This window comes from Netta rufina, assembly GCF_964035555.1.
Source record: "Netta rufina genome assembly, chromosome: 4".
NCBI lineage: Eukaryota > Metazoa > Chordata > Aves > Anseriformes > Anatidae > Netta > Netta rufina.
In genome coordinates, this window is record NC_140127.1 from 17,528,722 (window position 1) to 17,555,381 (window position 26,660).

A 26,660-nucleotide genomic window follows, 5' to 3' on the forward strand; every position below is an offset into this window, starting at 1 on the left:
GGTCATTATTTGCAGCTATGTGGATACAACTGACTCAGGGTATGCTACAGGGAACTTTTTTGTACTACTATTTTTTAATAACCGTTCTGGGGAAAACAGCTCTAATTTAGCCTATATTTTGATAGAACAATTAATTTGATTGGATAAATATGAATATTTGTACTGATGGTGGGGTTGTTTTCTTCTAGTTACAGTTTTATATGCTAATAACAACACAAAGTGCTCATTTATAGTACTTTACACAGGACAGCAAAGAAAGGCAATTAAGAATTGGTCTGTTGAGAAGCATGTTAACTTGATCTTTAATTTTTCTTAATGTGAAATATTCTTATATTCTTCCTTTGTTATATCAGTCTATTTTGCCTTAGTGAGATTTAGAAGGGGCCCTGACAAAAAGTCAAAAAATACAGATTGACCTATTATCACAGTCATATTGCAATGAAATAATCTTGTAAGTTATTTTTATCTTGTTAAAGAAAAAAGACATTTCATTTGAGAGATTGAATCTTTAGATATATGAAGTTCCTGCATACTTTAGCTTTGAATTAGTGATTTGAGTGAACACAGAATAACTCAATTTTGAAAACAGTAGATAACCATCCACTGAGTAAAAAATGTTTTATAATATCTTACGAACTACACGTTTAAACAGTGCATCAACCAGAATTTAACCAGTATGGATGAAGGCATTCTTTTGTATGCTGAAGCATCAGAGTATTTCAAATGTTTGATTTGGAAAGTTGTTCTGAATCTTGACATGAATTCTATTCAGGCAAAATCATTCAGAATAAAATGAATTAAAGCAAAAGGTAAAATAGACTAACAAAGCCCTAAAACCATGAGGGGTGCAAAATGTTTCCTTTTTCTTTACTTTAATGGGAGTGAGCGTTTTTTGTCTATTTATTTGAGGTGAAAATTGTGTCTGTGCCTCAGAAGAATACATATAAATAATATTTTGAGAATACAGATATATTTAATTTCTATGTAAAAGCATGACAATCTATAGTCAAGATTGTAATTGCTATAGTAGAGGAAGAGAGAGAAATTCCCTCATTTTTTGCATGTTTACATTCCTGTTTTTCCTTTCTTTTTTGCTATCATAGCTAGTTAACAATAAAAAATAACAACTTCTGAATAATATGCTGTATGTTATTAAAAAGTAATGTACAAAATATGTCCATTAACAATAATTATTTAGGGGAAAAAAATTGACTAACTTAGGTTTCCATTTAGTATTGGCATCTGTGATTGTGTTTATTACAATTTCATATAAACAAAATATTTGCATTAAGTAACTTCACTCAATCTACGAATAAAAAAGATAGACTTTTTAAAGGCAACATTGCAAGGTTCAGTTTTCATTTCTGTCAAAAGTATGCAGAGGCATGGCCTTGATTTTGTCAACCTCCCTTCTCAAAAATCTTATGTCCTGAACAAATAAATGTATGTTCTTTACTCTACTTTAGCAGCGTGAAAGTAAGTACAGCATAATGCTCTCATATATAAAATATTACATTCTCTGTATATGTATGCATAACCCTAAATATTTTATTTTTTAACACTCCTTTTTACCATATATAGATGCATTTGTTGTTCAGCCATAGCTGCTGCTGCCTGTATTTTTCTGCAAAACAGGTTTTGTTTGTGCTCACATACATCCAGTTGTGTGGAATTTTCAATGGAATTCTTTGTTTTAAACAGGATTGCTTTTCATTTTTGTTTTACAGAGTTACATACATGGAAGCAGTCAGGCTCAGTTTGTTGCAGAATCTCATATTATTCTTCTGCTGAGTATCCTTCAAAATTGTGATAAATAGAAAAAAAAAAGCTGTGCTATTAAATGAAATTGCTCTGACAGTGAACATCATTGAACTTTTGAGCAGGTATTGTATTTTGGCTTACTATATGATTAAATAAATATTCAGTGTTGTTTCTGCTGCCAAGGAAAGCTGGCGTCGCTTTTCGCTTTTTGTTCCTTGTTATCACCTTTGTTACTGTTAATGTCTGGTTACTATTCTTAATGCTTTTCCTTTCAATATTATCATTGCAGTGGCAGAAATGAATTTTCTTCTCTTTTTCACTCTGTTTTGAAAGTTAAAAATGATGTGTCATTTATTTTATTTTTGTTAACGGACAAGAACTTGCTAAATTGAAACTTACTGATCATGTATGAGGATTATTTGCCCTCCAGTAGTCTTCAGCTTTTCTGTTTTTTCTTTTTAACTAATCTAAACAGTTTACTTCTTATTCTCATGATAATAATAACTCAGTCCCATTTGTTCTCACATTGCCTCCTGGTGGAAAGACTCAGCATCCTTCTTCTAATTTTTCATTCTTACTGACACAGGACAAATTAAGTTTTTGTTTGTTTGTTTGTTTTGTTGAATAAGTCTTAAGAACATGTAAGAAGAACTCAAATAGTATTTGATTTGTTTAAACCTTGCTTCTGGTCAGCTTTGTTCAGTGAGTGAAAACTGTAGTCACCATTAACTAATATTAAAGTACAATGTTTCCTTCACAAATATCTTCCTCTAAGGAGAACATGAGGGAAAAAATAATGTTTCCCAAGCTGTGAAGTAGTAGCCAGATCTCAGAGTTTGACAGTTGTAGCCACTCTCTTGCCCTCTTCCTGAGGATATGTAGACTTATTTAGATCCTGCCCCTCCTTTGGCTTCCCCATCTATTTTCATCTTTGGCACTTACTATCCAAAGAGAAGAGTATCATTTTGTCTACTTGCTTCATTCTTTTCATCATTCCTTCATGACATCAATTTTGCTACCTTAAACCTTATTCCACAGATGGCCAAGGCAAATTTAATTTAAAAATTATGAACAGATTTTTCAGATTAAATGTAGCATTCCCTATTGTACTAGAGTAATACATCCATTTCTGTACCCTCCCCACCACCTGTACAGGATAGATACAGACTTCCTTGAGCAAGTCCAGTGAAAGGCCACAAAGATGATTAAGGGTTTGGAGCATCTGTAATTTAAGGAAAGGCTGGGACTGAGGAGGTTCAGGGGAGATGAAAGGAAATGAAGATTAGCCAGGCTTCCCTCTTAGAAGGGGCAGTGGACCCAAATAGAAAAACAACTAGTTTCTTGGTCTGAAGATGAGAAAACACTTTTTACAGTGAGGGTGGTCAAACTCTGGAACAGGTTGCTCAGATGACCAGAGGTGTTGGAGAGTTTCCATCTGTGAAGACATTCAAAACTCAGCTGGACATGGTTCTGGGCAACCTGCTCAAGCACTTTCATCAGGTGTGTTGGAATAGATGATGTCAAGAGGTCACTTCCAACCTCAACTGTCCTGCAATTCTGTGAATTCTCTAGGTTTTATATCATACCCAAATTAATGTTGTGTAAAAATGACATTGTATTCATTCAAGATTTGAAAATGCTTTTTATCATTCATATTTTCTAAATTTGCACTCCATTTCTTGGGAAGGGAGAGCTAAAGATAGATTTACCTGAAAATTACAAAGTCAGAGCTCTCTAGTTATTAATTTAATTGATACATTTTTAAACATAAACAGAGACAGCTATTATACTGTAGATGGAAATGTATTATATAACAGTATGCATATTATTATACGGGTTTTGTGCTTTCTGTAGTTTAACCACAATTTATTTTGTAATGCTTTTTGCTTTTCCCAAACAGATACAATTAAAAAAAATCTGTTATCTAAAACAAATCATTTTGGCTGATTGAAAATGAGATTTATTTTTTTTTTACAGCAAAAACTAGTTAAGATTAAAAATAAACAAAACTTTTGTTCATGACATATTTTGTTTGTCTGACTCAGACGTGAAAGTGATATTTTTTGTTGGCAGAGACCATCTTTAAACTGGGAAGTTGGCTAACTGTATTAAAGCAGCTGGCTGAAAGAATACTTTTAGTGAGATTGTTCATTGCCAATTGCGAAAAGAATTCTCTAAGGTTTCATTTCATAGCTCAACACTGTTGAGCTGGGATTTTGGACACAAACATTTCACAAGTGACATGAAGTCTTGACAGATTTTAACAGTTATGCGTGAAGGAATTAGTATTTCTTTATCCTTTCAATGCTGGTAGCAATTACTATCTGCTTCGTTGCTTCTTTATTTTTTGTTTATTCAGGAGATGTTGATAGAAAATATGGGGATTAGTTTAACAATAATAAAAAGGTAAATAGAGAAAGTATGCTAGATCTATAAACAGTCACACTTCACTGTTTAAAGTTTAGAAGATCCACAGAATTTTCATGTTAGACATTGCCATGTACATGCTTCACTTGGTTGCTGCTTTTTACTTCATAGAAGTAAGGACAAGGTCATTGCTTCCTGATAGTGGTTGAAATGCAATGTTGTGTTTCTGTGAATTTTGAATATCTTTGGTGAAAAAATATGAATTTCCATTATATTTCTATACTTGTTTTTAATGATTCTATGCAGTCTGCTAGATAATTTCCATGTGCTGTTATTGCCAAAGCTGTAACTACACAAGTAAGAGGATGCTGGGTAAGAAGGACTTGTAAAGATATCAGATATTCTGTTTCAATTATACTATAAAGGCAAATTAAGTTTACATCTTATGTTAGTAACATCTGTACAGCGTTTCTGAGTACATACTAGTTGTACGCCCCAAATTCTTACACAGTTTTAAACAAATAGTTTTAGTTCTAAAATGTGGTAACTACATCTTAGTAATAACACAATTGAAATAGTCACCGTAATAATACAGCACAGAATACTATATCTGTAAAATGAAGACAAATGCAAAAAAACACTTTGATTACTTCTGGAGATGACTTTTGTACTTAATTTCTGTGGCATATTTTCTAACAACCAAAATACTGGTATTGCACTTAGCAGCAGATGAAAGTGTTTTATTTAATGTCTTTCTGATGACATTAAAAACTGATACTAAGCTCCTCAGAACAAGAAGGAGGCATTATTTCATTTCCAAATTCCAGGTTTTGATTCATTCTGAAGGTCTTTAGACATGGCTAATGGGGGCCATCTTTCTGAGGATGGAGTCCACAGTATCTTGCATCTTGGGTGAAGGTTTCTTTTAGAAACTAAAGAAAAAATAGTAATAATTGTATTTTGACATAGGCCTTGCTGAATTTCTGACTGCAGGATAGCAAGTAAAAATTTTAATAGACTTCTTAAAAAACAGTTAACTCTTTATGTATGAGATAGCCCCTTTAATTCTGATATTCCTTTTACTTCATGAAATTAGGGTTTCTAGGTCTTTCAGAATCATCTAATTCCAGACTATGTTGTATGTTGTCAAATGGTCATGGAGTATACAAAACCATCTCTGGTCAAACCCCATTTCTACTTGTTCCTGGAATATTTCAGTCAGAACAGTGTGGCTTCACACTATGGCAGAGACCTTATCTATTAAACTGTAATATATCAAAATCCACACATTTGGCTTGGCATCCCAATGTAATTTTCCCATTAGGAATGCAGTACAAGGTACCTGGTTGCCAATGCTCAAGCTGATCCAGAGCTAATAAACATTGCTGCACACACACTAATGCCTGTTCAGCCACTCAGATGGCACTCAGAAACAGGCTGTTATCTCAGGTATGGAGCAAATACATGGAGCTGACATCCAAAACTGCCTGAGCTAATAAATCCTTCTGGGTGAGTACCTGGCAGAACAGTAGAAGAGCATGTTTGGATATGATTTGTGGTGCTTGTTATGTTATACACTTCTGCCGCTGTGACTTTCAGGCTGTTACTACTCAGAAACCTTAAGGGATTTATGCTATTCTGACAATACTGATGTTCAGCTTTGTTGTTATTTGGCTTTTCTTTCCCTTGTCTTGGAGAGTTAATTTCAGTAAATAATCATGAAAATCACAGAAATGCTGATTGAAAGGGACCTCTGAAGATCACATACCCCAAACTTCCTTTTAAAGCAGGATTGTCACCAGCAATCTTGTCTTCCATATCTCAGTATTGAAAAATGCTGAGGATGAAGATTGAATAATCTCTCTGGGCAAATACAGAAAGGAATTTGTTCCTAGCATCAATTGTGAACCTCCCAGCTGGCAGTTCACGGCTTTGTGTGTAGCAATCTTGTCTGTCATAGTTTGTTGACTTCCATTTGGATTTTTTGCCAACTTTGTAGAATTAGTGGGGTCTTCAGCAATATTTTGTCGAGACTTGCCAAGACGATCAGTTCTGGTGCAGACGCGTTCTGCAGCAGAGCGGGGGATCAGACAGGCAGGGCCAATTTTTCTGGCACCAAGCCAATTCAAGGGAGCTGCCAGGACCTGACAGCCTTCGCAAGGGAGGTGAACAAAGCGAGAACGAGGTGTAGGTGGAGCCAGCAGCGCCCCCTCCCCGGCTGTTCATAAGCTGCCCCTAGGGAGCGTGAGCGACCAGGAGTGCGGTGACCAGGACGGGCAAACAGGGTGTGGCGCATCAGAAGGGAGAGGCATGGCAGTTAGTACAGCAGTTCATGCAGGCAGGGTAAGCAGGAAGGGCAGAGCTTTCCCCCCCGCCCATACGAACACCTCCTCTAATGGTGGTCTACTGTACACCAGGCACAGTGTGCACTCCAGGAAGTCTGTACACACCCAGACCGACTGCCTGCTCAAAACTGCGGCATTTCAGGTCTCCAGGTGCAGGGAGTGCCTGTGCCTGTTGCTACCACCTCAGGGGGGCAAAGAGACTGTGTGCGTGAGGTGCGAGCAGGTGGATGACCTGGTCCACGTCATGGCAGAACTCAAGGAGGAGGTCGAGAGGTTGAGGGATATCAGGGAGTGTGAGCGGGAGATAGACTTGTGGAGCAACTCCCTGCACGGCCTGAAGGACAGGCACCAGGGTGAGACACCCGAAATGGGGGTGGACCCCCTGCGCTGTTGCTGTTGGTCAGAGGCAAGGGACCTAGGAGTTGAGGAGGAATGGAGACAGGTCCCTGCTGGACATCGCAGGCGATGCCCCACCCTACTGGCACCACCTTCCCAGGTGCCCCTACGCAACAGGTTTGAGGCCCTGGAGCTTGAGAGACCGGTAGCTGAGGAAGAGGTAGAAAGTCTACCCAGGAGGATGCCTAGGGCGAGGAAGTCAACTCCGCACCTCAGGACTGCCTCCACCAGGACAGAAAGAAGGGTGATTGTTGTGGGCAACTCCCTTCTCAGGGGAACAGAGGGACCTATTTGTCAGCCTGATGGCCGCAGACGGGTCCCTATCTCTAAGGGGAAAATGGATCCTGGGCCAGGAGCTAAGATTGGATATTAGGAAGAACTTCTTTACTAAAAGGGTTGTTAGGCATTGGAATGGGCTGCCCAGGGAAGTGGTGGAGTCACCATCCCTGGAAGTCTTCAAAAGACGTTTAGATGTAGAGCTTAGGGATATGGTTCAGTGAAGGACTTGTTAATGTTAGGTCAGAGGTTGGACTCGATGATCTTGAGGTCTCTTCCAACCTAGACAATTCTGTGATTCTGTGATTTTCATGCAAAAAGGAAAATATTGTCTAGACTGGTTCTACCCCAGTTGTTTGATTTGGAATGAGTTTTGTTTAAGGTCTGGTGAGTTTCAGGAGTAGAATAATGAGATCCACTATGTTTTAGCTTTTTTATTACCTAGTAGAAAACAAAAGGCATGGTTTGCTTTTATTTATTCTAGTTTGCAGATCACCCCTAGAGTAGAGAATGGATTTATGTTGATTTAAAGAGGAAGAGTAAGAGTAGGTATAAATATAGTTTGAGGTTGCTCTTAATCTTTCATATATACATGCTTGTCTCTCAAATATATTTTTATTTTTCTTTTAAATTGACTAAATTTGGTTTCCTTCTGAGGAGCAAGATAAATGGGTTATCATTTGCAATCGAGGAAGTTTTGTGTAATATGCCAGTATTTATCCCTACATCAGCCTGATGATCACTGCTTCTTCAAGCAACTATGTGTAATTTACACACACAATAATTTGAGAGGTTACCTAGAGTTATATCAATATTGACTTTCCTAAGAAGTAAAAAAGTGATCAATAAGTCATAACAGTCTATACTTGCTGTAGAATAAACATGGCAGATTGTGCAAGCAAAATATTTAAAATAACAGCATAGGGTAGATTTATTTAAACAGAAATAGTTATGTTGTTGTGGTTGTTAAATGGATATGAAAGGAGTAACTTATGTGGAGCTGCCACCATGCTGGACATTACACAGTCTATAATGCAAAGTTTTTGCTTCTGAAGAATGTGAATATCTGAGGAACCTGGGACGGCATAATTTACACAAACGAGTAACTTTATTCACATAAGTAATCCTGATAAGACAATGCCTAGATATCTAATTCAAACACATAAAAAGAGGGTATATCTAAACACATTATGATTTAATACTAAGACTTAGCAGCTTCTCAAGATATCATCACAGCTTACACCTTTGTGTGTAAGTGCAATGGTCACTATTAATCAGATCTTTAGAAAGGGAGAGTACAAAAACAAAATATCCAACTATAACCAGCAATTTATGGATTTCTGAGCCAGGCCTGACGTGCAGAATATTTTAGCTCCTAGACACTGATGAATGAATACATTCTTAATTCTTCTTAATCCTTTTTTGAACTAGTTATGGCACAGCATTCTATAGCAATTAATTTTTGTAGTGTTAACTTCATGTAGCATCCTTTAGTTACTCCTTTACATTGTTTGGTTGTTTTTTAGCCTATAGTTTGAACACGGTAAATTTATTGTGTCTTCCTTCCTTCCTTCCTTCCTTCCTTCCTTCCTTCCTTCCTTCGTAGAGTTAAGTTTAAAAGTTGCAGTAAATATTTGCATTATCAAAAGAGTTTCAGTTTTCATTAAGCAAATTATTTGATTGCACAGAAGAAGATAAATCTAAAGGCACAATTATAGGAATTAGCAGTTACTTATAACCTGATAATATTCCACATTATTACTGTTAAACTTACTTAACTTTGATGCTGATAAAAACATACGCACCTAAGTGAAAATGGAAATCTCTCCACTTTGTTAATTTGAATTCCCAAGACAGAATTTAATGTGACAGCTGTGTAGGTGGATATAAGATGTTGATTGAAAAGGAAAAAAAAAAATCCGATTAGTTATGAAGAAAAAGACAAATCTTTTCTATAACTGTAAAATTACACCTCTTATGAAAGACATTTCCTGTCCTACAGAGTGAATTTAATGAAGTGTATTAAGTGCCTCTTTGGTGTAAGGGAACTTAACTATAGAATAAATTTAAATGAAAGATGCCTTCCTGTGTGTCAATGCAAAATGTAGTCACTGAGTGTAAGAACCTGAAATTTTGAGTCAGTGTCAGTTGAACAATGCTCATTTAGATCTGTGTTCTAAGACACTATCAGTCATGCGTAATGGAATCAAATTATGTCCCAAATTATTGTGTAAAAGAAGGTGCTAATGAAAGCAGTGATACAAGTTTTTTATTTGTTCAATCATAAGGATAAGGAAAAAAGGGAAGATCACCACAGTGGAAAAAGATGGAATAGCACAAAATTATAGCATTTTTAAACTTTTTTTTTTTTTTTTTAATTAACTGTGGAAATCAATGTCCAGCACAGCAAAACATGGTGTATATTTTCTATAATCTACTTAATCTGCTTGCACTTAGGCTCTAATACTGTCTATCTGTTAACCTTGTAGGAGCTTCTGGCTCTTTTGGAGTCTACCTGATTCCTCCCAAATGTAACAATGCATAAGGAGATGCTAATTAGAAAAAATAGGAATACTGTCATTGATGTTTCCTTCTATTATCTCATTCTCCCTCTGCTTTCATCTCAAAATAATTCATAATATGATCTCTTGAGAAAGACCCTAAAGTTTGTTAGATGTCAAAGTGATGCACAGGGACTTTAAATTTACAACTCTTTTTTTGTCAGTACAACATACTATTTCATAATTCTATTTCATCAGCTAATTGAATGATAATTTGGCGAGTTACTCTCTGATGGGATGTTTGTCCTGTGTATGAAATTGCTATCCCTGTAGTTTGGTAATTTTCCCATTAACCATTTTCAATATCTGCATCTCTAAAATTTTTCAGTAGGAGTACAAACCCCTCAGAAACAAATTTAGTTGTGGGCTGCTCTGACAGTTGCCTGATTTTCCTCATTTGCCTTTTGTAACTATCTGACTAGTAGTCCACAGACCAGAAGACATTCACTGACCACAGGCTAAAGCCAATAGAATTTTTCAGGATTTCTTTAGCTATCAGTTTAAATCTAATGGGTATTTTAATTGTTAAGAGACACGTTTATTTGACTGAAAGATGCAGAAACATTGTCAGAAGTTAAGTATTTTTGTACCTTTTGTATCCACAGACAGTTTTTAATAAATTGAATAGTCCCTGAGTACATTCATATGAGGATAAACTGTATCTATTACGGTATCATGCAGGTCTTTAAAAGCGAAGGAAAGCACAATACCAGCCTAGAGTCGTATTGGTGGTGACTTAAGATATAGAAAAATAATCTGTGATATTCTTTAAAAAATCTGTAGGTGCTTAGAGAGAGCAAGAGAGATGGTATGTGTACATGCTAAAGAATTAGTTGTATACTAGCAAAGAGAAGATGCAACGTACTAAAACAAGTATAGCATTTGTAAGTGCTTAAAAATAATGTAAAGCAGGGAAAGTAAAGTACTGCTACATATCTGCCTGTTCTGGTGAACGCTTCTGTGATTCATGTGCCTCTAGGACAGAAAATTTCTAGAGGCAATTTATAAAGCGTAAATAAGGTCGGAAATAATATTTGTTTTGTACAATGGCAACTACACCACAAAAATTTGTAAGATGGACAGGACTAACCCTGAAATTCCATCAGATATACTTTACAGAACTGAAAAGGTCATAAATATTGAAAGTAAAATTAATCTTTCCAAAGTTCATTTTAAATGTGATCCTAAAAGGCAACACTGATATGAATAATTAGGATGCAAATCAGGCTGGAAAACCCTGAATGGAGGGATGAATGCTTGATTAGTGATTTAGTACAAGCCTAAGCAGGTATCTTTATGCTATTTTGTTGCAGCTGAATTAAAAAGCATTCCAGAATCTTTCTCTATTCCTAAAGCTTGTATAAAGTCTTTCCATTTTCTAATAAGTAACAGCATCACTGGAGGGCAGGTTCCATCAGATTATCTGTGGATTAAAGTGATAATCTTGGTGCAGTTCTAATGGATTGAAGCTGACATTAATTGAATGAATAATAAAAAAACTGTTTTCAACATAGGAGATTCTATATTAGTATCAAATTAATTCTCTGCTCTGTAAAATTGATGAAAAGGCACGAGAAAGAAGAATGGTGTATTTTGCTTGGTACTTACATGGTTGAAATGCAGACTTCCAACATCTTTAGAGTTATGAACTGCATGTTTCAATGAGTTGAGGGGAACTTGACTGCCAAGACTAACTTGTAAAAGCTGTATAACTTCTAAACTTCTGGAAAGCTATTTGGTGTGTCTGAGGCCAGAGTGTCTTGAGCTGAGCAAGAAATGGAGCAAAGGGGGCAGGAGACTTGCAAGGATGAATAAGGAACTCCTGACAAAACTCTAACATAAGTTGGAGGTATACAGGAGACAGAAGCAGGGACCACGTGGGGTGAACATGGGGATGTTGTCAGAGTGTGGAAAAATGTGACAAGGAAGGCCAGAAGTCTGAGGAATGGAAGAAAGTGAATGTTACTCTAGTCTTCAAAATGGGCAAGAAGGGAGCTGCAGGTCAGTCAGCCTCACCTCAATTCCTGGAAAGGGATTCCCTGGAGATATTCAAAAGCTTTCTGGACACAATCCAGATGTAACGTGCCCTAGGGGACCCTGGTTCAGCAGAGAGGTAGGACTAGATGATCTCAGCCATTCTGTGTAATGTTCAGGGTTGTTGCTGTGATGATCAGTACATCTACGTTCAGGCAATTAAAAGTATTGAGGTATGTTCTGATTCTGTACAATTAGTGAGTAAATTAAGCTCATATTCAAAACATTTTCAAATTATGCTCTGTTTTCTCAGCTGATGATTTAGGATTCATCCCTCTTCGCTGAGATCAGACATACAAAGATTGCTATCTTAAACTTGCCTCCTTCCTCAGCCCTCAAGGCCTGTTGAACCATCCACTGAGATAGTTATGATCTAATTCAGAATTGATGATACATTGAAGAGCCAAAGTGGAATATTAGAATCGTTGTTCATGAACTGAAGCGACAATGTCATGAAAGAAACTGAGAAATGTTTAAATTCGGAACTGTACTTTTTGTCTTGATTATTATCTTCACACTAACGTAAAAAAGTCAGATTCTCAAGGTAGAAAAGTGACTAATACCTTGTTTTCAAGAATTGCACATAGCTAAAGAATATTTCCTAAACAGAATGATTGGAATGCATGTTATCTTGGGATTTCTCAAATGTAAGTTGAAAGTTAAATACACCTTGAAATGGTTCAGTTAAAGAATGTGTAATGTGGTCAATATTTCTGAAGTTATAACAGGTATTTTAGAGGTTTAAATATTAGCAGGAAAACGTTAAGGCTGGTATTTCGCTAGGTAAGTGGAATATGTCCTCATAAGGGGGCAGTAAAGAATTTTATCATGTTTTACCTAGTATTACTCAGACAAAAAAAAAAAAGGGGGGGGGGGGAAATAAAGGCATTGATTTTCCTGTAAATCTTGATACTTCTTCACAAAAAAAAAAAAAAAAAAAAAGTAAAAAAAAAATAAGTATGTGCTTTCCTTTTATCCACGCACAATAAAGTGAATAAGAGGTTTTTAAAGTTCAAGGGATAACCTGTCCCTATTTTAGTTAACAATAAACTGAGCACAAAGTTGAGTGGATGAACATTTTGTCCTCCTGTTGTTCTTGCTCATGTGTTATTAAGCAAGCTGCGTGATCTGCAGCTTTAATGCACTTGTTTCTTTATGTGAATAATGTTAATGTAGGTTTTGTTTTTTACTCTTGGCAGTAATCCAGCAGATTATGAATGAGGCCACCAAACTTTTTCACAAAGCTAACGAGTTGTCTATCAATTAATTTTCTCTCCTTTTCCTCCCCACTCACAACAGATTAGGACTAAATTTGTGAAGAAAATATACAAATGGTACATTAATACATTTATGGATTACCAGATTTTCTTCCTTTTGGGCACTCTGGCTGGAATTAGTAGCAATTAAATTTTCAGTCAAAGTATGCTAATAAACAGTAGCCAGAATTTACTAGTAATCACTTTCATTTTGTAAGGTAGCTATCATAGTTTGTTGATGCAATGTTTATTTTTGTTTTTTAATACTTCCAGGCAAGCACCTTGGTATTTACAGAGCTAAATATTATGCTCTGCTACTGCTGATCATTTTATTAATAATCTTATGAATTTTGGTGATCACTGTTTTTCATCATGCTATTAAACTGATCTCCCTCATGTATCAAAATATTTGGAGCCTTTTCAAAAGAACTAACTGAATTGTGTATGTTGTCAATTTCTATTAAAAGTATGTACCAGCTGGGGAAAAAAGGGCAGCAGAATTTCAGTAGGTAAATCATTCCAAATTTAAAAATGAGAAGATACTTAACTGGATTTGCACTCACACAAACTACCTACAAAAGTATACATTTATCAGAAAACATAAGCACCTGAATTTGAAACATTTGCTAGCCATGGTTTATCTGAGTGCCACACTTCCCTCATGTTTTCAGGATAATTGCATGATGCATAGTAACAGGGATAAAGAGAAACAGAAAATAAGTACGTCTTTTAATGCCATCTTATTTTTTGTGCATAGAAAACTTCGAAGTAAACAATATTCCAAGTAACTAATACTGGAAAAATATGTTATCATAAAAGATTATCTCTGTAGCTAGGACCATTGAGCTATTTTGTGAAATATCACAATAATGTAAAAAAAACATGCAGTATTAGGAAACAGTAGCCCAATATAGTAAGTTAGGCTAAGAATTCTGTGGTAAAAAGCTAATGATTGCATTGAAATCAGAACTCAGTAAGACTGATTCTTTTACTTCAACGTCATAAAGTAAGTGACACACTCACTGTTAGAGTGTGAAGTTATAAAGCTGGTGTCATTGACACTAACCAAGTGAGGCTAAAGTTAGAAAGCAACAACTGAAGCAAAAATAGTGACAGTGTGAGGGAAGTTGTAGGGGTAATGATGTGAGACTCCAAAAGACTTGGGAAAAAAAATCAGCACAGTTCACTGTGCCAGTGCTCCGTCACCCACACAGTAAAGAAGTGCTTCCAGATGTTGAGTTGGAACCTCGTGTTCCAGATTTTGCACTGAAACAAACTATTCATTATCTGAAGCTTCAAACTCCTTGTATATTTACCTACTAATTTTTTCTTGTTTTTCTTTTACTTTTCATCTGCAGTCTTCCCAGTAGTAATATGACTATGTTTGACGCATTTTCATTATTTCCAGGTTATTTTTGCCTTCAGTTGTATTTAAATGCCAAAAGTACTTAGGTATACAATTCTACATATGTTAATGTCTGATTAATGAAACTAACATCTTCTGAGATTCACAATGAAGCATCCTGGTGCACAAGTCCCTTGAAATCACCAGTTCCTTTAACACAGTCCGCATCTGGACAGCATTGCATTAGGAACAATCAATACATTTTAGACCTTTTCCTTCAAAACAGGCATTGAAAAAGAAGATAATAGTGATGCTGATGTCTCTCAACATAAATTTAACAAATTCCTATGTCTATTGATTCTGAGTTTCTGATGCTTTGGGGAAAAACAAACAAATTATAAATGGCTTTAAGACTGGGAATTGAAAGAGATTTTTCCCCGGTATTGTTGGGATTCAATTATTGTTTCTTAATTTTCTCTGCCTTTAAGAATTTTGCATTTTTTCTCTAGGTAAAGTAGGACAGCATCATCAGAAAGACGGGGAGTGAGTTTAGGAGGAGTTAGATCCCCACTTTTTCACTCCCCAGCCAATTCTAAGCAATGATTTTGTGCAGAACTTGAATATAACCATTTATTCAAAAGGGTCACTCTGTGCCTTATACCTTGTGCATGTGTGAGAAAAGTAATTCAGGCTACTAATGTGTTGCTAGTGTCTAATTTAGGACTGTAGATAAGATGTCTGTACCCAAAAGATTGTTTATACTTGTATTTATTTGATATTGCAGAGATGAGTATCTACCTTTTTTTCAACACTGATGCTTATTTTTGTTAATCCCATTATTCAATATTTGACTTTTCTTATTCTTCATGTATGAAATCTAGAAGTCTCAAACGTGAATCATAGAGTCATAGAACAGTTTGGGTTGGAAGGGACCATCTAGTTCCGACTTTTCTGCAATGGTCAGGGATGCCACCCACTAGATCAGCTTGCTCAGAGCCTTGTCCAACCTGGCCTTAAACACCTCCAGGGTTGGGGCATCCACAATCTCTCTGAACAACCTGTTTGGTGCCTCACCACCCTCTGAGTGAAGAATTTCCTTCTAACCTCTGATCTAAATCTCTCCTCTTTTAGTTTAAAGCCACTACCCCTAGTCAGGCTGTTGATCTCCACTGAAGTGGGATGATGTTAGCATTGATATGCTTTTAGCTTTTCCAAGTGATAAGACAAGGGGAAATAGCCTCAAGTTGCTACAGGGGAGGTGTAAGTTGGATATTAGGAGAAATTTCTTCACTGAAGGGGGTGTGCAGTATTGGAATATGCTGCCCAGAGAAATGGTTGAGTCACCATTCCTGGAGGTCTTCAAGAAATGTGTAGATTTAGAACTTATTAGCATGGTTTAATAGTAGACTTTAGTACTAGGTTAAAGGTTGGATTAGATGATCTTAGAAGTCTTTTCCAACATGAATGATTCTATGATTCTATGACATTTCTAATAGTTTTGCCCAGTCTCAGTTTGAAATTGTGTAACTGTGATTCAAGATGTCTTTAAGAATTTTGGTCTAATATCGATCAATTTCTAACATGAAAAAAAATGTTAATACAAATATTGATAGGATTAGTGCAAGTATAATGTTAGAGGATGCACATATTGTTCATGGTTGTAGCATGTTTGAAGTATCTCTCGTGCATTATCTGTGTAGGTAAATTGGAATACATCTCATTCTTAAAGTTGATAGTCTGTCATCCTGCTACCTAGCCCCAGAGTCAGTAAAATTAAAAAAAAAAATAATCCTTATTCAAGATTCAGTTGTCTCAAAGTTTGCATTTTCTGACATTGTGAAATATAACTCACATGACATGCTCCTGCTTCAGTGTGGCATTCATGCATGCCTCCTCCTCAGAACAGATGTTAAGCACAGTAGTAACCATTCTTTTTATTTATACAATTTCAAATAAACAATTAAGTGAATGGTTTAAGATCTTGCTAAATTAGTCAAATTGCTTTATCATTATGTGCTTGTTCGTATTTGTAACAGTAATAATTAGGCAATAAAACACTGCAAGTGACTGAGGACTTTGCCTCTGGGATGTTTCTCTGCTGAACTATTAAGCAATATGACACTAAAGAGGGAGCTAATATCTGTCTAGAAGCAGAGGAAGATAAAGCAGTCCAACTGCTTCAATTTTCATTAAAAAAACAAACAAAAAAACCAGCAGTGAATTGTGTGCAATAACAATGATTTCTGGTTTTAGTCTCCATTGTCTAAAGTCTTTTATTTCCAATATACGGAATATTGGAAGATATTGGGAAATAGCTATTTCCATAACTCTCCAAACATTGTGTGTCCTACATGAGGACTTACCCTTTAAAGCTTTTTGAACCTTCTATCCTCTTTTATGTCGAATGCACAAAGGAAAATGTTGCTACCTACTTTTGCTACAGGTGAATCTATTGTTATGGTACAGATTGTGATATGCAGCTTTGTATGTAAATATTTTTTCATTTATTTACCTTGAAAACTTTAGTTTTTAGCTGTACCTTTGTGACTTCCTGAGGTATCCACACATCTGCCGTTTCCTTGACAATGGCAATACAGATGCTGCTATCACCATGGGAATGGTACTCCTGAATGAAGCTGCTACTTCCAAAGGGGATGTTGGAAAGAGGAGAAGTAAGTTGCTTATTTCAAACAAAATAATGTTTGCACAATTAAAAGATATTGAGAAATTACAGATGAATCTGATTAATCCTGATTAAGTTTTCAAAAGGTATCCCTTAAAACAATTTTTAAGTTTTGTGGTGTAGAAAAGATAGCATAAACCTTCAGGAGATAAAGCTGCATTCATATGAAGTTGTAGCTGTAATATATATATATATATATATGCATGAATATGTATATATATAAATGGCTTAAGCATCCCCAGCCAACCTACAGGTTAACACAGCATCTCCGTGATGTAGTAAGGCATAGTGTGAATGATTTTTGGATTAGGATTATTTGAAAGTCAGTGAGTTAAAGAACAAGAGTTATAAAATATTGTTTTTAAAACATGAATTCAGGCATTTAAAATGCTTAAGATGACGATATTGGAAGGAGTGGAAACAACTCTCTTTCTTGGTACACTTTGCCAATATTGTAGGTTTCCACAGGAAAGTGAAAGCCCAACAGTATAGAACATACCCTATTCTGTAATGTCTAAAGATTCTAAGGCTGAAGTGCAAGTTTAATATTTTTCTGAATTTCATTGTCATTCAGAATATTTAAAAGATTTTTGGCAATAAGTCGTGTAAGAGCATGATATGAAAGTATGTAACTAATACTGCTTTTGAAAGAGACATTGTCATGAGTTTAATCGGCATGCGATCATAGATCATAGATCCAGATTGCAGCTGGGTGTGTGAATGTAAGTGAAATAACAATGGACTACAGTACAAAATCAAACTCCTTTCTGCTTGTGGTCCTTACATGAATGCTTTCTGTGTACTTGCCTTGCATTGTTTGTTCATGCTTATGAATTTATTTATTCATATTTTGAAATCGTATTTGTGACTGATGATTTTTTGATGATAAAATGTGTTTATAAGATTTGTATATGGCTAGTTTTCTTAAAATAACTGCAGAAATCATATATTTAAATTTACATATGTCAGTTTTCACATGGCCAATTTTAATGAAAAAATGCATCTGTTTTCAGGTTCACTGACTTCATGGTTGCTTGTTCTTTGCTCAAAGCCAGCCACTTTTGACACAGAAATATTGCAATTAAATAGCAAAGGTTTGCCTAGGTTAGGAATAGTATAAGAAAAGCTTTTAAAACCAAATTTGCTCATTAGAACCAAAACATAACCTAATGTAGATGAGATGCATCTCAATTATCTGCAACAGCTTATAAAACATTTTTTTTTATTTTTATTTTTTTTTCCCCCACTTACGTACAATTGAGTGAACAGTGATGACTGATAAAATTTTATGCTATGGCACATAGGTGCCAACTGCTGTTTCACATATCATTTCTTAATTTAAGTTTTTAGTTTGCTAATTCATTTGTAGCCTGAAAAGACTTAAAAGAGCTTGCATCTCATCTAGGTGCTATGAGAAGCTCTGTGTCATTATTACTTATCTTCAGTACCAGCAGATTAATATTGTTGTTAAGAGTAAAAAATAATTTGGCTACCAATCTTGGAACTTAATACAGTGTAATGTTTTAGCCATTAAGAATTAGATACAGTAGCTACTAAACAGCCTTTGCTGTTACTTTAGCCTTAGAGGGTTGACTAGAGAGAACATGATTCCATTAGTCAAGCAATATTTTTCTAAATGTGATTTTTTTTCTGAAAAGAACAAGCAAAAACCTGAAATGACATTACTTGATATGTATAATTTACAGGGTTACTAAATCCATTATCAGTGGTAAGGTGTTTGTATCCACACACATTTGAGTTGCAAATTGCTACTCTTTTCTTGAAAATACATTCATACTGACAAGTTATTTTTTCTTAATAACCATAAATATTATTTCCATGTGTGTTTAAAATCCTGTCAGAAGATAGCGGGCATCAGTAGGCAAGGCAGCAACAGTTTTGTATTTCACTGTCAAAATTCCTTATAAATGATTGACATAAATAATATTCTTTGTAGAAATTCCAGTTTAAATCTTTTATATGCTAGTAAACAAAGTTGTTTTCTTTCCAGTAATATGCCTGGTAGGCCTGGGTCTGGTGGTCTTTTTCTTCAGCTTCCTTTTGTCGATATTCCGTTCCAAATACCATGGCTACCCATATAGGTAATCTCTCAATAAATTCTCATTTTATATATTTCAGTAACTTTGAATAAGTTTAAGAATAGCTTTTAGGTAACAGATATTTAATTTTTATCACTGGAGTCTGTGGGATCTGGAAGAAGCAGGAAGAAAGGTGATTAATCAAAACGAACCAAAAAGGGCTGGAAAGCTAGTAGGGTTGACATGACTGTTACTGCAGATCAGTTAAATTGGTTTGAGCACAGACCATGGCATCTACGGTGCCACCACTAAAAATGCAAAGGAAAACATATGCTTAAATTTATAAACCTTTTTTAGATATTTTTTTGTGCATCTTTGAAACTAAGATAAAAGAAACACCAAACCAGTGTACAGTGCTAAGCTATGCTTTATCACCACGTTCCATCTTTTTTGTCAGAAACACCAGAGAGGAAATAAAGGGTTATGATCTTTAATTATATTTACATCTGCCAATTAAACAGTTGTAGTTTGTCAGACAAGAAGAAAAAAGTGGAGAAACAGTAAAGGAAAAACAGTTCTTGCCCAAGGATGTAGGGAAGCTCTCTCCATTTTGCAGGTGGATGCTCTCATCTGTGAGTCACCTGTAGAGTTCTAGACTTGATTCACATCGCCTTGCTCATCTGTTAACGTATTTTTTCAGTAGCCTGTTAAGAATCCATATCATTTTCTCTTGATCCCAGTATAATTTTTTTTTACATGAAAAATCCTACCCCAGAGGAAAGGGAAATGTGCAATTATGTGAAGTCTTCAGTGCTGTAGTAATGATGGACCAGGCTACTGAGATAAAAGCCATACAGTGACATTTCCTGAGTCATCAAGTTTGTGGAACAAAACAGAGAGATCTGTTGATTTTTCTCATTCAAAGCTTTCTTTTATAAGATGACTAAAATATTTTTAATGAGGAAGAGTCTTCTGTTGTTCCAACAGATCTCCAAGTTTAATAGTTTTGTTCCGTTGACTTTTGATCCTATTTGAAACTATGCTGTTCTTTCTTTTGCTCCAGTCTTTGCTCCTTTTTAATATATTTTCATGTATATATATGTTCATATTATACAGTTGGCATAGTCTTAATGTGCTATGTAAGGCTTTACGATAGAGATAAGATGCATGTGAGCTGTTTTCCTCCCTCTAGCTGTCCACAATGCATTTTAAATAAGATGTTTGCCTTATTTCCAGTAAAATTGTTTTTTATAAACTAGTAGACTAATCATTCACAGAATACTAATCTACATCACTATTTAACATGGATGAAAGTAAGTGGATGATATTCAAGTTGCTGTATAGATACAGTAACATTTTGCTGAAAGATCTGACATGATGAAATGTCATCTAATACATATACAAAATATAAATAAAGGAAGCTTTTGCACCATAGATTGAAGGCTATATTTTGAAGTAGAGAACAAAAGAACTGTCTGTTAATTTTAACAGTTCCGCTGTTAATGCCACTGTTAACAAATCATGTAAAGAATACTTCTACAGTTTTTCTCTTAGTATTGCTTTCTATGACTAGCTCTAGTGCATTAGTGCAGTAGCCAGTTTTATATTCTGTGCTTTGTTCTACCATTCAAAACAATAGAGCTCTTCCCCTTGCAATATGCACAGAAAGGCTGTTCCTGCTTTTTACTCTTTCCTGCTGGAAAGGGAAAAGCTCTTTAAAGAGCTCAATACTATAATACTTCAAGATTTCATCAGTATGGGGTTTGTAATTTTCAATTAGGGGTAGTCTGTACAGCCTCTCAACATATTCTACCTTTTAGCCTTCAATAACTTGGGGTGAAGAACAGAATCTAGTCTCCAAAAGTGTGAGATATTCTTACTTCCCATTAAGAGCTTAGGTTGAAGTAATTATTAGCTTCATCTGCAGCACATTAAGGTCACTTTTCATTTTTAATTCTTTCATCTTAGGAATGTTCTTACCACATATTAACAACATGCTTATATGATTTTGCCAACTTCCAGACCTTGCATGGTATTTCTGAATGCTAACACTAGACATTTTAGACTCTCATGTTACACTTAAGATGTCTGAGGTTGAACCGTACCTTGTGAATACAACACCATAGATGTTCATGCATACTTGTTTTCTGGGGGATTTCCTTCTTTTCTTGCTAATGTTTTTTGCTGTAAATTTTGGGGAAGCAGATTTTTTTTTTCAACAACTGGATCTGTTCTTAGTGAAAAAATAAGACATCTTTTTTCAGTTGTCTAGCAGAAGTTGAAGCCTGTGTAGATTTTAGACTCCTCTGTTAGTATCCAAACTAAGAATAAAGGATGTGAAGAAGCAGGAGAAAAAAAAAAAAAAAAGAGAGAGAGAGAGAGAGAAAATTTGATTTCTATCAAAGGTTTGGTAAATTTAGTTTGATATGCAATGCATGTGGAAAAATGCACGTTATTATGTTACAGCTGGTGAAGAAAGAAATAAAAGAACTCTAGGATAGTGCTGAAAAGAATGATTCATTACAATCCTGTTAAAGTGAGATACTGCTTCATCATGCTGCTACTGTGAAGAAACTGTTAGACCCATAAACCAAAATCTGTCCTAAGGAGCTGAGTTAGAATCAGCATCACAACTTACTAATCAATACCCATGAGATAAATTCATGAAAGAATGAACTCCATGGATGCTAAGTACATGAGAAACATTTAGTAGCTGACTTGGTGTGTTGAAGTTGTTCCTTGTTTTTGTTTTTGCCACATTACTGCTTCTACAGGATTTAGCAAGGTTTTACAGGCTTGCTTGTACTCTTCTAGATTCTCTGTGTTTTCATGGGAATGAACTAACCATTCAGTCTTAAATCCTCATTCAGTGCAGAATTACTGGAAACCGTCACTAGAACTGATCATATTACTTTGCCATGATTAAATTTGGTTGTTTCCAAATGTTTAATTTACTTATCTGTTCCTTTCCATTGTTAAGGAGAGGTTTTCCTTTGAGGGTTTTGTTGGTCTCTTGGGTAGTTCTGAACCCATTTTATGTTCTGTTATTGTAAATAAACATACTATGGATTCTTTGACACTTCAGTTGTCTCAACCATGTAGTCTACATGACACTGCCATACTCTTTCTGAAGAGGAGAAGTTTCTTTATGCTCATACTTAATTAATTTTAATTTAAAGTGAACACACAGAACAGTAAGGTAGACTAAGTATATAAATTCTGTTATGTTCTCATTGCTCCATTAATTTTATATCCTGCTCTTAAATCTTAGTCATATATGCTGATACACATTGATCTTTTTGTCTGAATTTCTCAGCATATTTCCAAAGAGTTTCTTGTCCCATCAATTGATCCTGGTGTAGATATGTCTTACAATGTGAAATATGTCTGTCTGTTTACTTTCACTGTTAGTAGGTTTCACCTTGAAACTATCAGTCTTTATGTGATAAATTGTCCTCAGGCTAGTAAAGCTTTGTCTGTAACAACAGTAACAACAATGCATACTAATGATTTGTCAGAAAAAAAGAAAGAATGTTTATGAAAGAATCTACACATGCCAAAAGCAGTATTTAAAGAAAATGTTGTTTTAATGCTATATACATAATCACAAGCATCAACTTCTGTCTTAAAAAAAAAAAAAAAGGTCTAATATACCAACTCGTTTGTGCTGTCACTAAACAATCAAGTCCTCTGTGAAGCAGTATGCAGTATGCATCAATAAAAACTGAAAAAGTAACATAACCTTCTGTGCATCCTCATTCTCTCCACTGACCTCTATGTAGTGAAGATAAATCAAAAACAGAGATAGATAAACATAAAGCAGGAGTCAAAAACTGGAGTAAAACAGTCATTTCCTTTTCTAACGTGCATAAATAAAAGTACTGGGAATGCTGTTACTTCCTTGACCCCAGTAATGCCATTGTCAGTGTTAATTTCTGTGACAAACAGAAAAGTGCTAGAGAACAGCACAAGTCTATAAACGTGCTCTATAAAGGGCACGTATGTATGTAGGAAGGAAAAGTAACATTATGTTTACATTATTTTCATCTACTTCAGACATCTTCCAATTAAGTTTTCAATTCTTCCTTCCACAGAATATTACTTTCTGAAGGTTAGTGTTGGGGAAAAAAAAAAAAAAAAAGTTCCTATGTTGGTAAAATACTCTTATACGATCAACTTTTGGAATGAGAGAGGTGATGCAAAATGGAGGTCACCGTGAAGGTTACTTACTGAGTACACAATCATGATGGATGAGTTAGCATGTAATAAATCTCTCCCCTGGAGCCATTTTTATCAGGGCAGATTTTTTTCATGCTGGTACTAAACTACATTTTTGTAAGGAGCAAGATAGAATCTTTAATTGTGCTAAAACTTTTATTTTAATTGTTGTCATTGATGGCTGAATGATAATTCATTAATTTTATTTCACACTGTTGAACATTTTCCACTTTATAAAGCTTTCTGGATAAGATAAGGGTGTTGTTAGGAATATTTTTAGAAGCTTTTTCACCCCAACATTTAAACTGAATAAGTGATATATTAAGTATCAGATATTCAGTCATTGAGCAATAAAATTTCACTATATAAGCACAAAATTTTATCAGTAACTAGTACACATGGGAACAACAGAGAGAATATACTTAACTCTGAGCCAAACGTATGAACTCTAGGTTAGCTTTTCTGGTCAGAAAAGAGCTTTGAAAGTTCAATGCAAATGTCACTTCAGGCAGTTGCAGTCCAAAAAAAGCACAGAAAATATTAAGAATGAGAAAGGACAATAAGAACAAAACAGAAGGTATCAGTACGCTAGCACAGTAGTGTATTATTATGAATATTAGGAATGTAAATATTTGTAACACTGGTTTCTTCAAGAGGACAGACAGACAAAAGTCTTACCCACTGTTTACTAATATTAAAAAAAATATATATTTTTTTTTTCTTTTCAGCTTTGGCTGAAATTTACCAAGTGTGTTGTCTTTTATGCTTTATTTTCTGCATTAATTTTTAGTATGGTTTTGTTATTGTTCACACTTCTTACAGTCCTTTCAAGTCTATGACTTACCATGTACTTTTTTCTTAATCTGGTTTTAAATCATACGAACAGCTGAAAAGTTGAAGTTTTCAAATAATTTTTAAGTTGCTTGCATTATGCAACAAAAGTTGGTGTTTGTTTTTTTTTTTTTTTAACTTGCATTTGAGTGTTTCATTATCAGATTAGCCTTTATAGCAATTGCATTTGTGTATTATTGAAAAGATTAAGGTGAAGAAGTTTTAGTTAAATCATAAAGAATAATCAGCCTTCAGAACTATGTACTGGCAGAATGGAAAAAATACATATTCTTTATTGACTAGCAGAGAGAAAGAACTAAGCTACAAGATAGCATGATAAATAAAAGATGCCTTATTTTCATGAAATGAACATAAATGTTAAGTCAGACATGAAGTATTCATTCATTGCTTAGAGAAAAGCAGTCAGTGCAACATGAACAGACAAATTACAAGATGCCCCAGAGCTGCAAAACTCCTTGCATTCACCGTATACCCCATATAAGAAATGTCTATCCTCAATGTAATTAAATTAGTTTCGGTAAAGAAAACTTGCATAATAATGAACAATAGAGATTAAATACAAGTGAATAAAATAGAATAGTTATTTCTTAAAAATATATTGGTAAAATATAAATGAACATGTATGCAGACAAATTATTTTTTTTTAATAGATATGAGTGCTACAAAGAACTGCTCAGGTGTGCCACACTGACTTCATGCCTAATTAGTTTGATTCACGTTTATGAACTGATAAATGTATTTCTGTTGAACACCGAGATTCACAGTTAGGTCTATGGCAAAATGGGTTATTTTCCTCAAAACAGAGGAAATAAGAATAATTTTAAAAGGCAGGAGAATTACAATACACATTTATCAAGACAATGCACCTCAAATTTATTGTTTTTATATTATTATTCTTAATGTGGCCGGGCAGCAGCTTCTTGAGAAAGAAGCTGTCCATTGAAATGGAAACAAAACAGCCCAGTCTCTTCCATGCATCTAAACTATCCAAGAGCATACCTAATTAATGAATAGCCACAAACCACTGCATTTCTCTCCATGAGAAATGTCCACATTCAGTGCCAATTTGTAGACCTGAATTTCAGGTGAAGAACAGACCTGAATTGTGCCCCATAGCACATCTCTTAAGAAGGGAATGCTTCTTCCTGTGGCAGTTTGCATGCTGTTCAATGAGTAGGACTTCTGTGATTGTCACCATTAGAAATTTCTTTTAGCATGTATAGCTTTCCTATAAGTCTTATAAGTTCTGCCATTTCCTCCTACCTGTTGTACCCATTTCCATTTAGTTAATGTCTGGAAGGGCACAGTTTGGCCATCCTTTCCTGCTGTGCTTTGCCTAAGGGGATATGGTTTCTTTTTTTTTTTTTCTTTTTGCAGATCTTTTCCAACAGATGTTGTCCAACTTGTCACAGATTTTTCAGAAATGCTGCCTCCTCCCCTTCTTTTTTTGGCTACTCCCTATATCATGATTTTTATGATGTTTTTGCTTTTTGTCATTTTCCACCTTTGGCTTTTTCCTTCTTTGAGCATCTCTTTGGCTTGTTTTATAATTTCTACATTACTTTCAGTGTTTACCTTACGCATGTTCTATATTATGTCTCTTAGCTGCTAAAGATGCTGTTCAGTTACAAACAGAAAGGAAGGAACAGTAAATACGACAGTGTATTTATTCAAAATGATGCTGTTATATTTATATATTCCTACAGTTATATCTTTCAGCCCTGTCTATCAACACAACCTGCATGATTACTGTAATCCTCACCCTTCCCACTCTTCACCTCCAAAATTTTTCACTGACTGAATTCCTCTCTTCTCTTCTCTCCTCTCCTCTCAATTCCTTTTTTCCTATACATGGCCTTAAATACCAATCTATGAGCTAGGTTATCTTTCTAGTATACTGTGCTCAGCATTCTCTTCTCTGTTCAGCACCTTACAATTCACCTCATCACGCAGTTGTTCTTGCTAGCTTTTCCCTTTCAGTAATCACCCTCCAGCACCCAACCAGTTGCCATCTGTTTTGCCTTGGTTTGTATGTCTTGCCTAATAAGCGTGTCAACTTTTTACAGCAGGGAACATCTTTATACTGGTACTGTCTTTTAAGCTTATGGCAATTGCATGGCTGTTCTGTAATGAGTAATTAATTATGCCATTAATGGAAAACTGATGAAGTTAATACAATGTGTACGCTAGAGCACACTGCATGTCTATAAAGGAGTGGAAAGATCTTTTATGCAAAGCTAGAGGCAGTGAAGCTGTAGAAATCCTTCCATTCAGTAGCTCATTGTTTTTATGTTTGTACTGTTAACTGAGTCTGTGATTGTGTCTTTGTGTTCCCATTAACCTATTTGTAAGATAACTCTTCTTTGGTAAAGTCCTTGTAAATCCCCAAATGAAAGGTATGACAAGCAGTGTGTATGGTTTTTGTTTGTTTGTTTGTTTTTGTAAATAAAAAGCTGTGTTCTGGGGTAAAGAAGCAACAATGTCATCTGAAACTTCTTAATTTATTAAAACATTAAAAATGTAAGAA

General features: G+C 35.1%; 1 protein-coding gene across 2 annotated transcripts in view; it reads left to right on the plus strand.

The window, feature by feature from the left end:
- The window catches only part of TUSC3 (tumor suppressor candidate 3), a 120,666-nt gene that overhangs the window by 93,293 nt on the left and 713 nt on the right, over window positions 1-26,660 (plus strand). Inside the window, exons 7-9 of one of the 2 annotated variants that reach the window (XM_084285828.1) lie at window positions 1,728-1,791; window positions 16,939-17,013; window positions 19,036-19,126. In XM_084285828.1, coding sequence (XP_084141954.1) covers window positions 1,728-1,791; window positions 16,939-17,013; window positions 19,036-19,126 — 230 coding nt within the window. The remainder of the gene's footprint in view (window positions 1-1,727; window positions 1,792-16,938; window positions 17,014-19,035; window positions 19,127-26,660) is intronic. The other variant, XM_084285829.1, reaches the window with a different exon arrangement.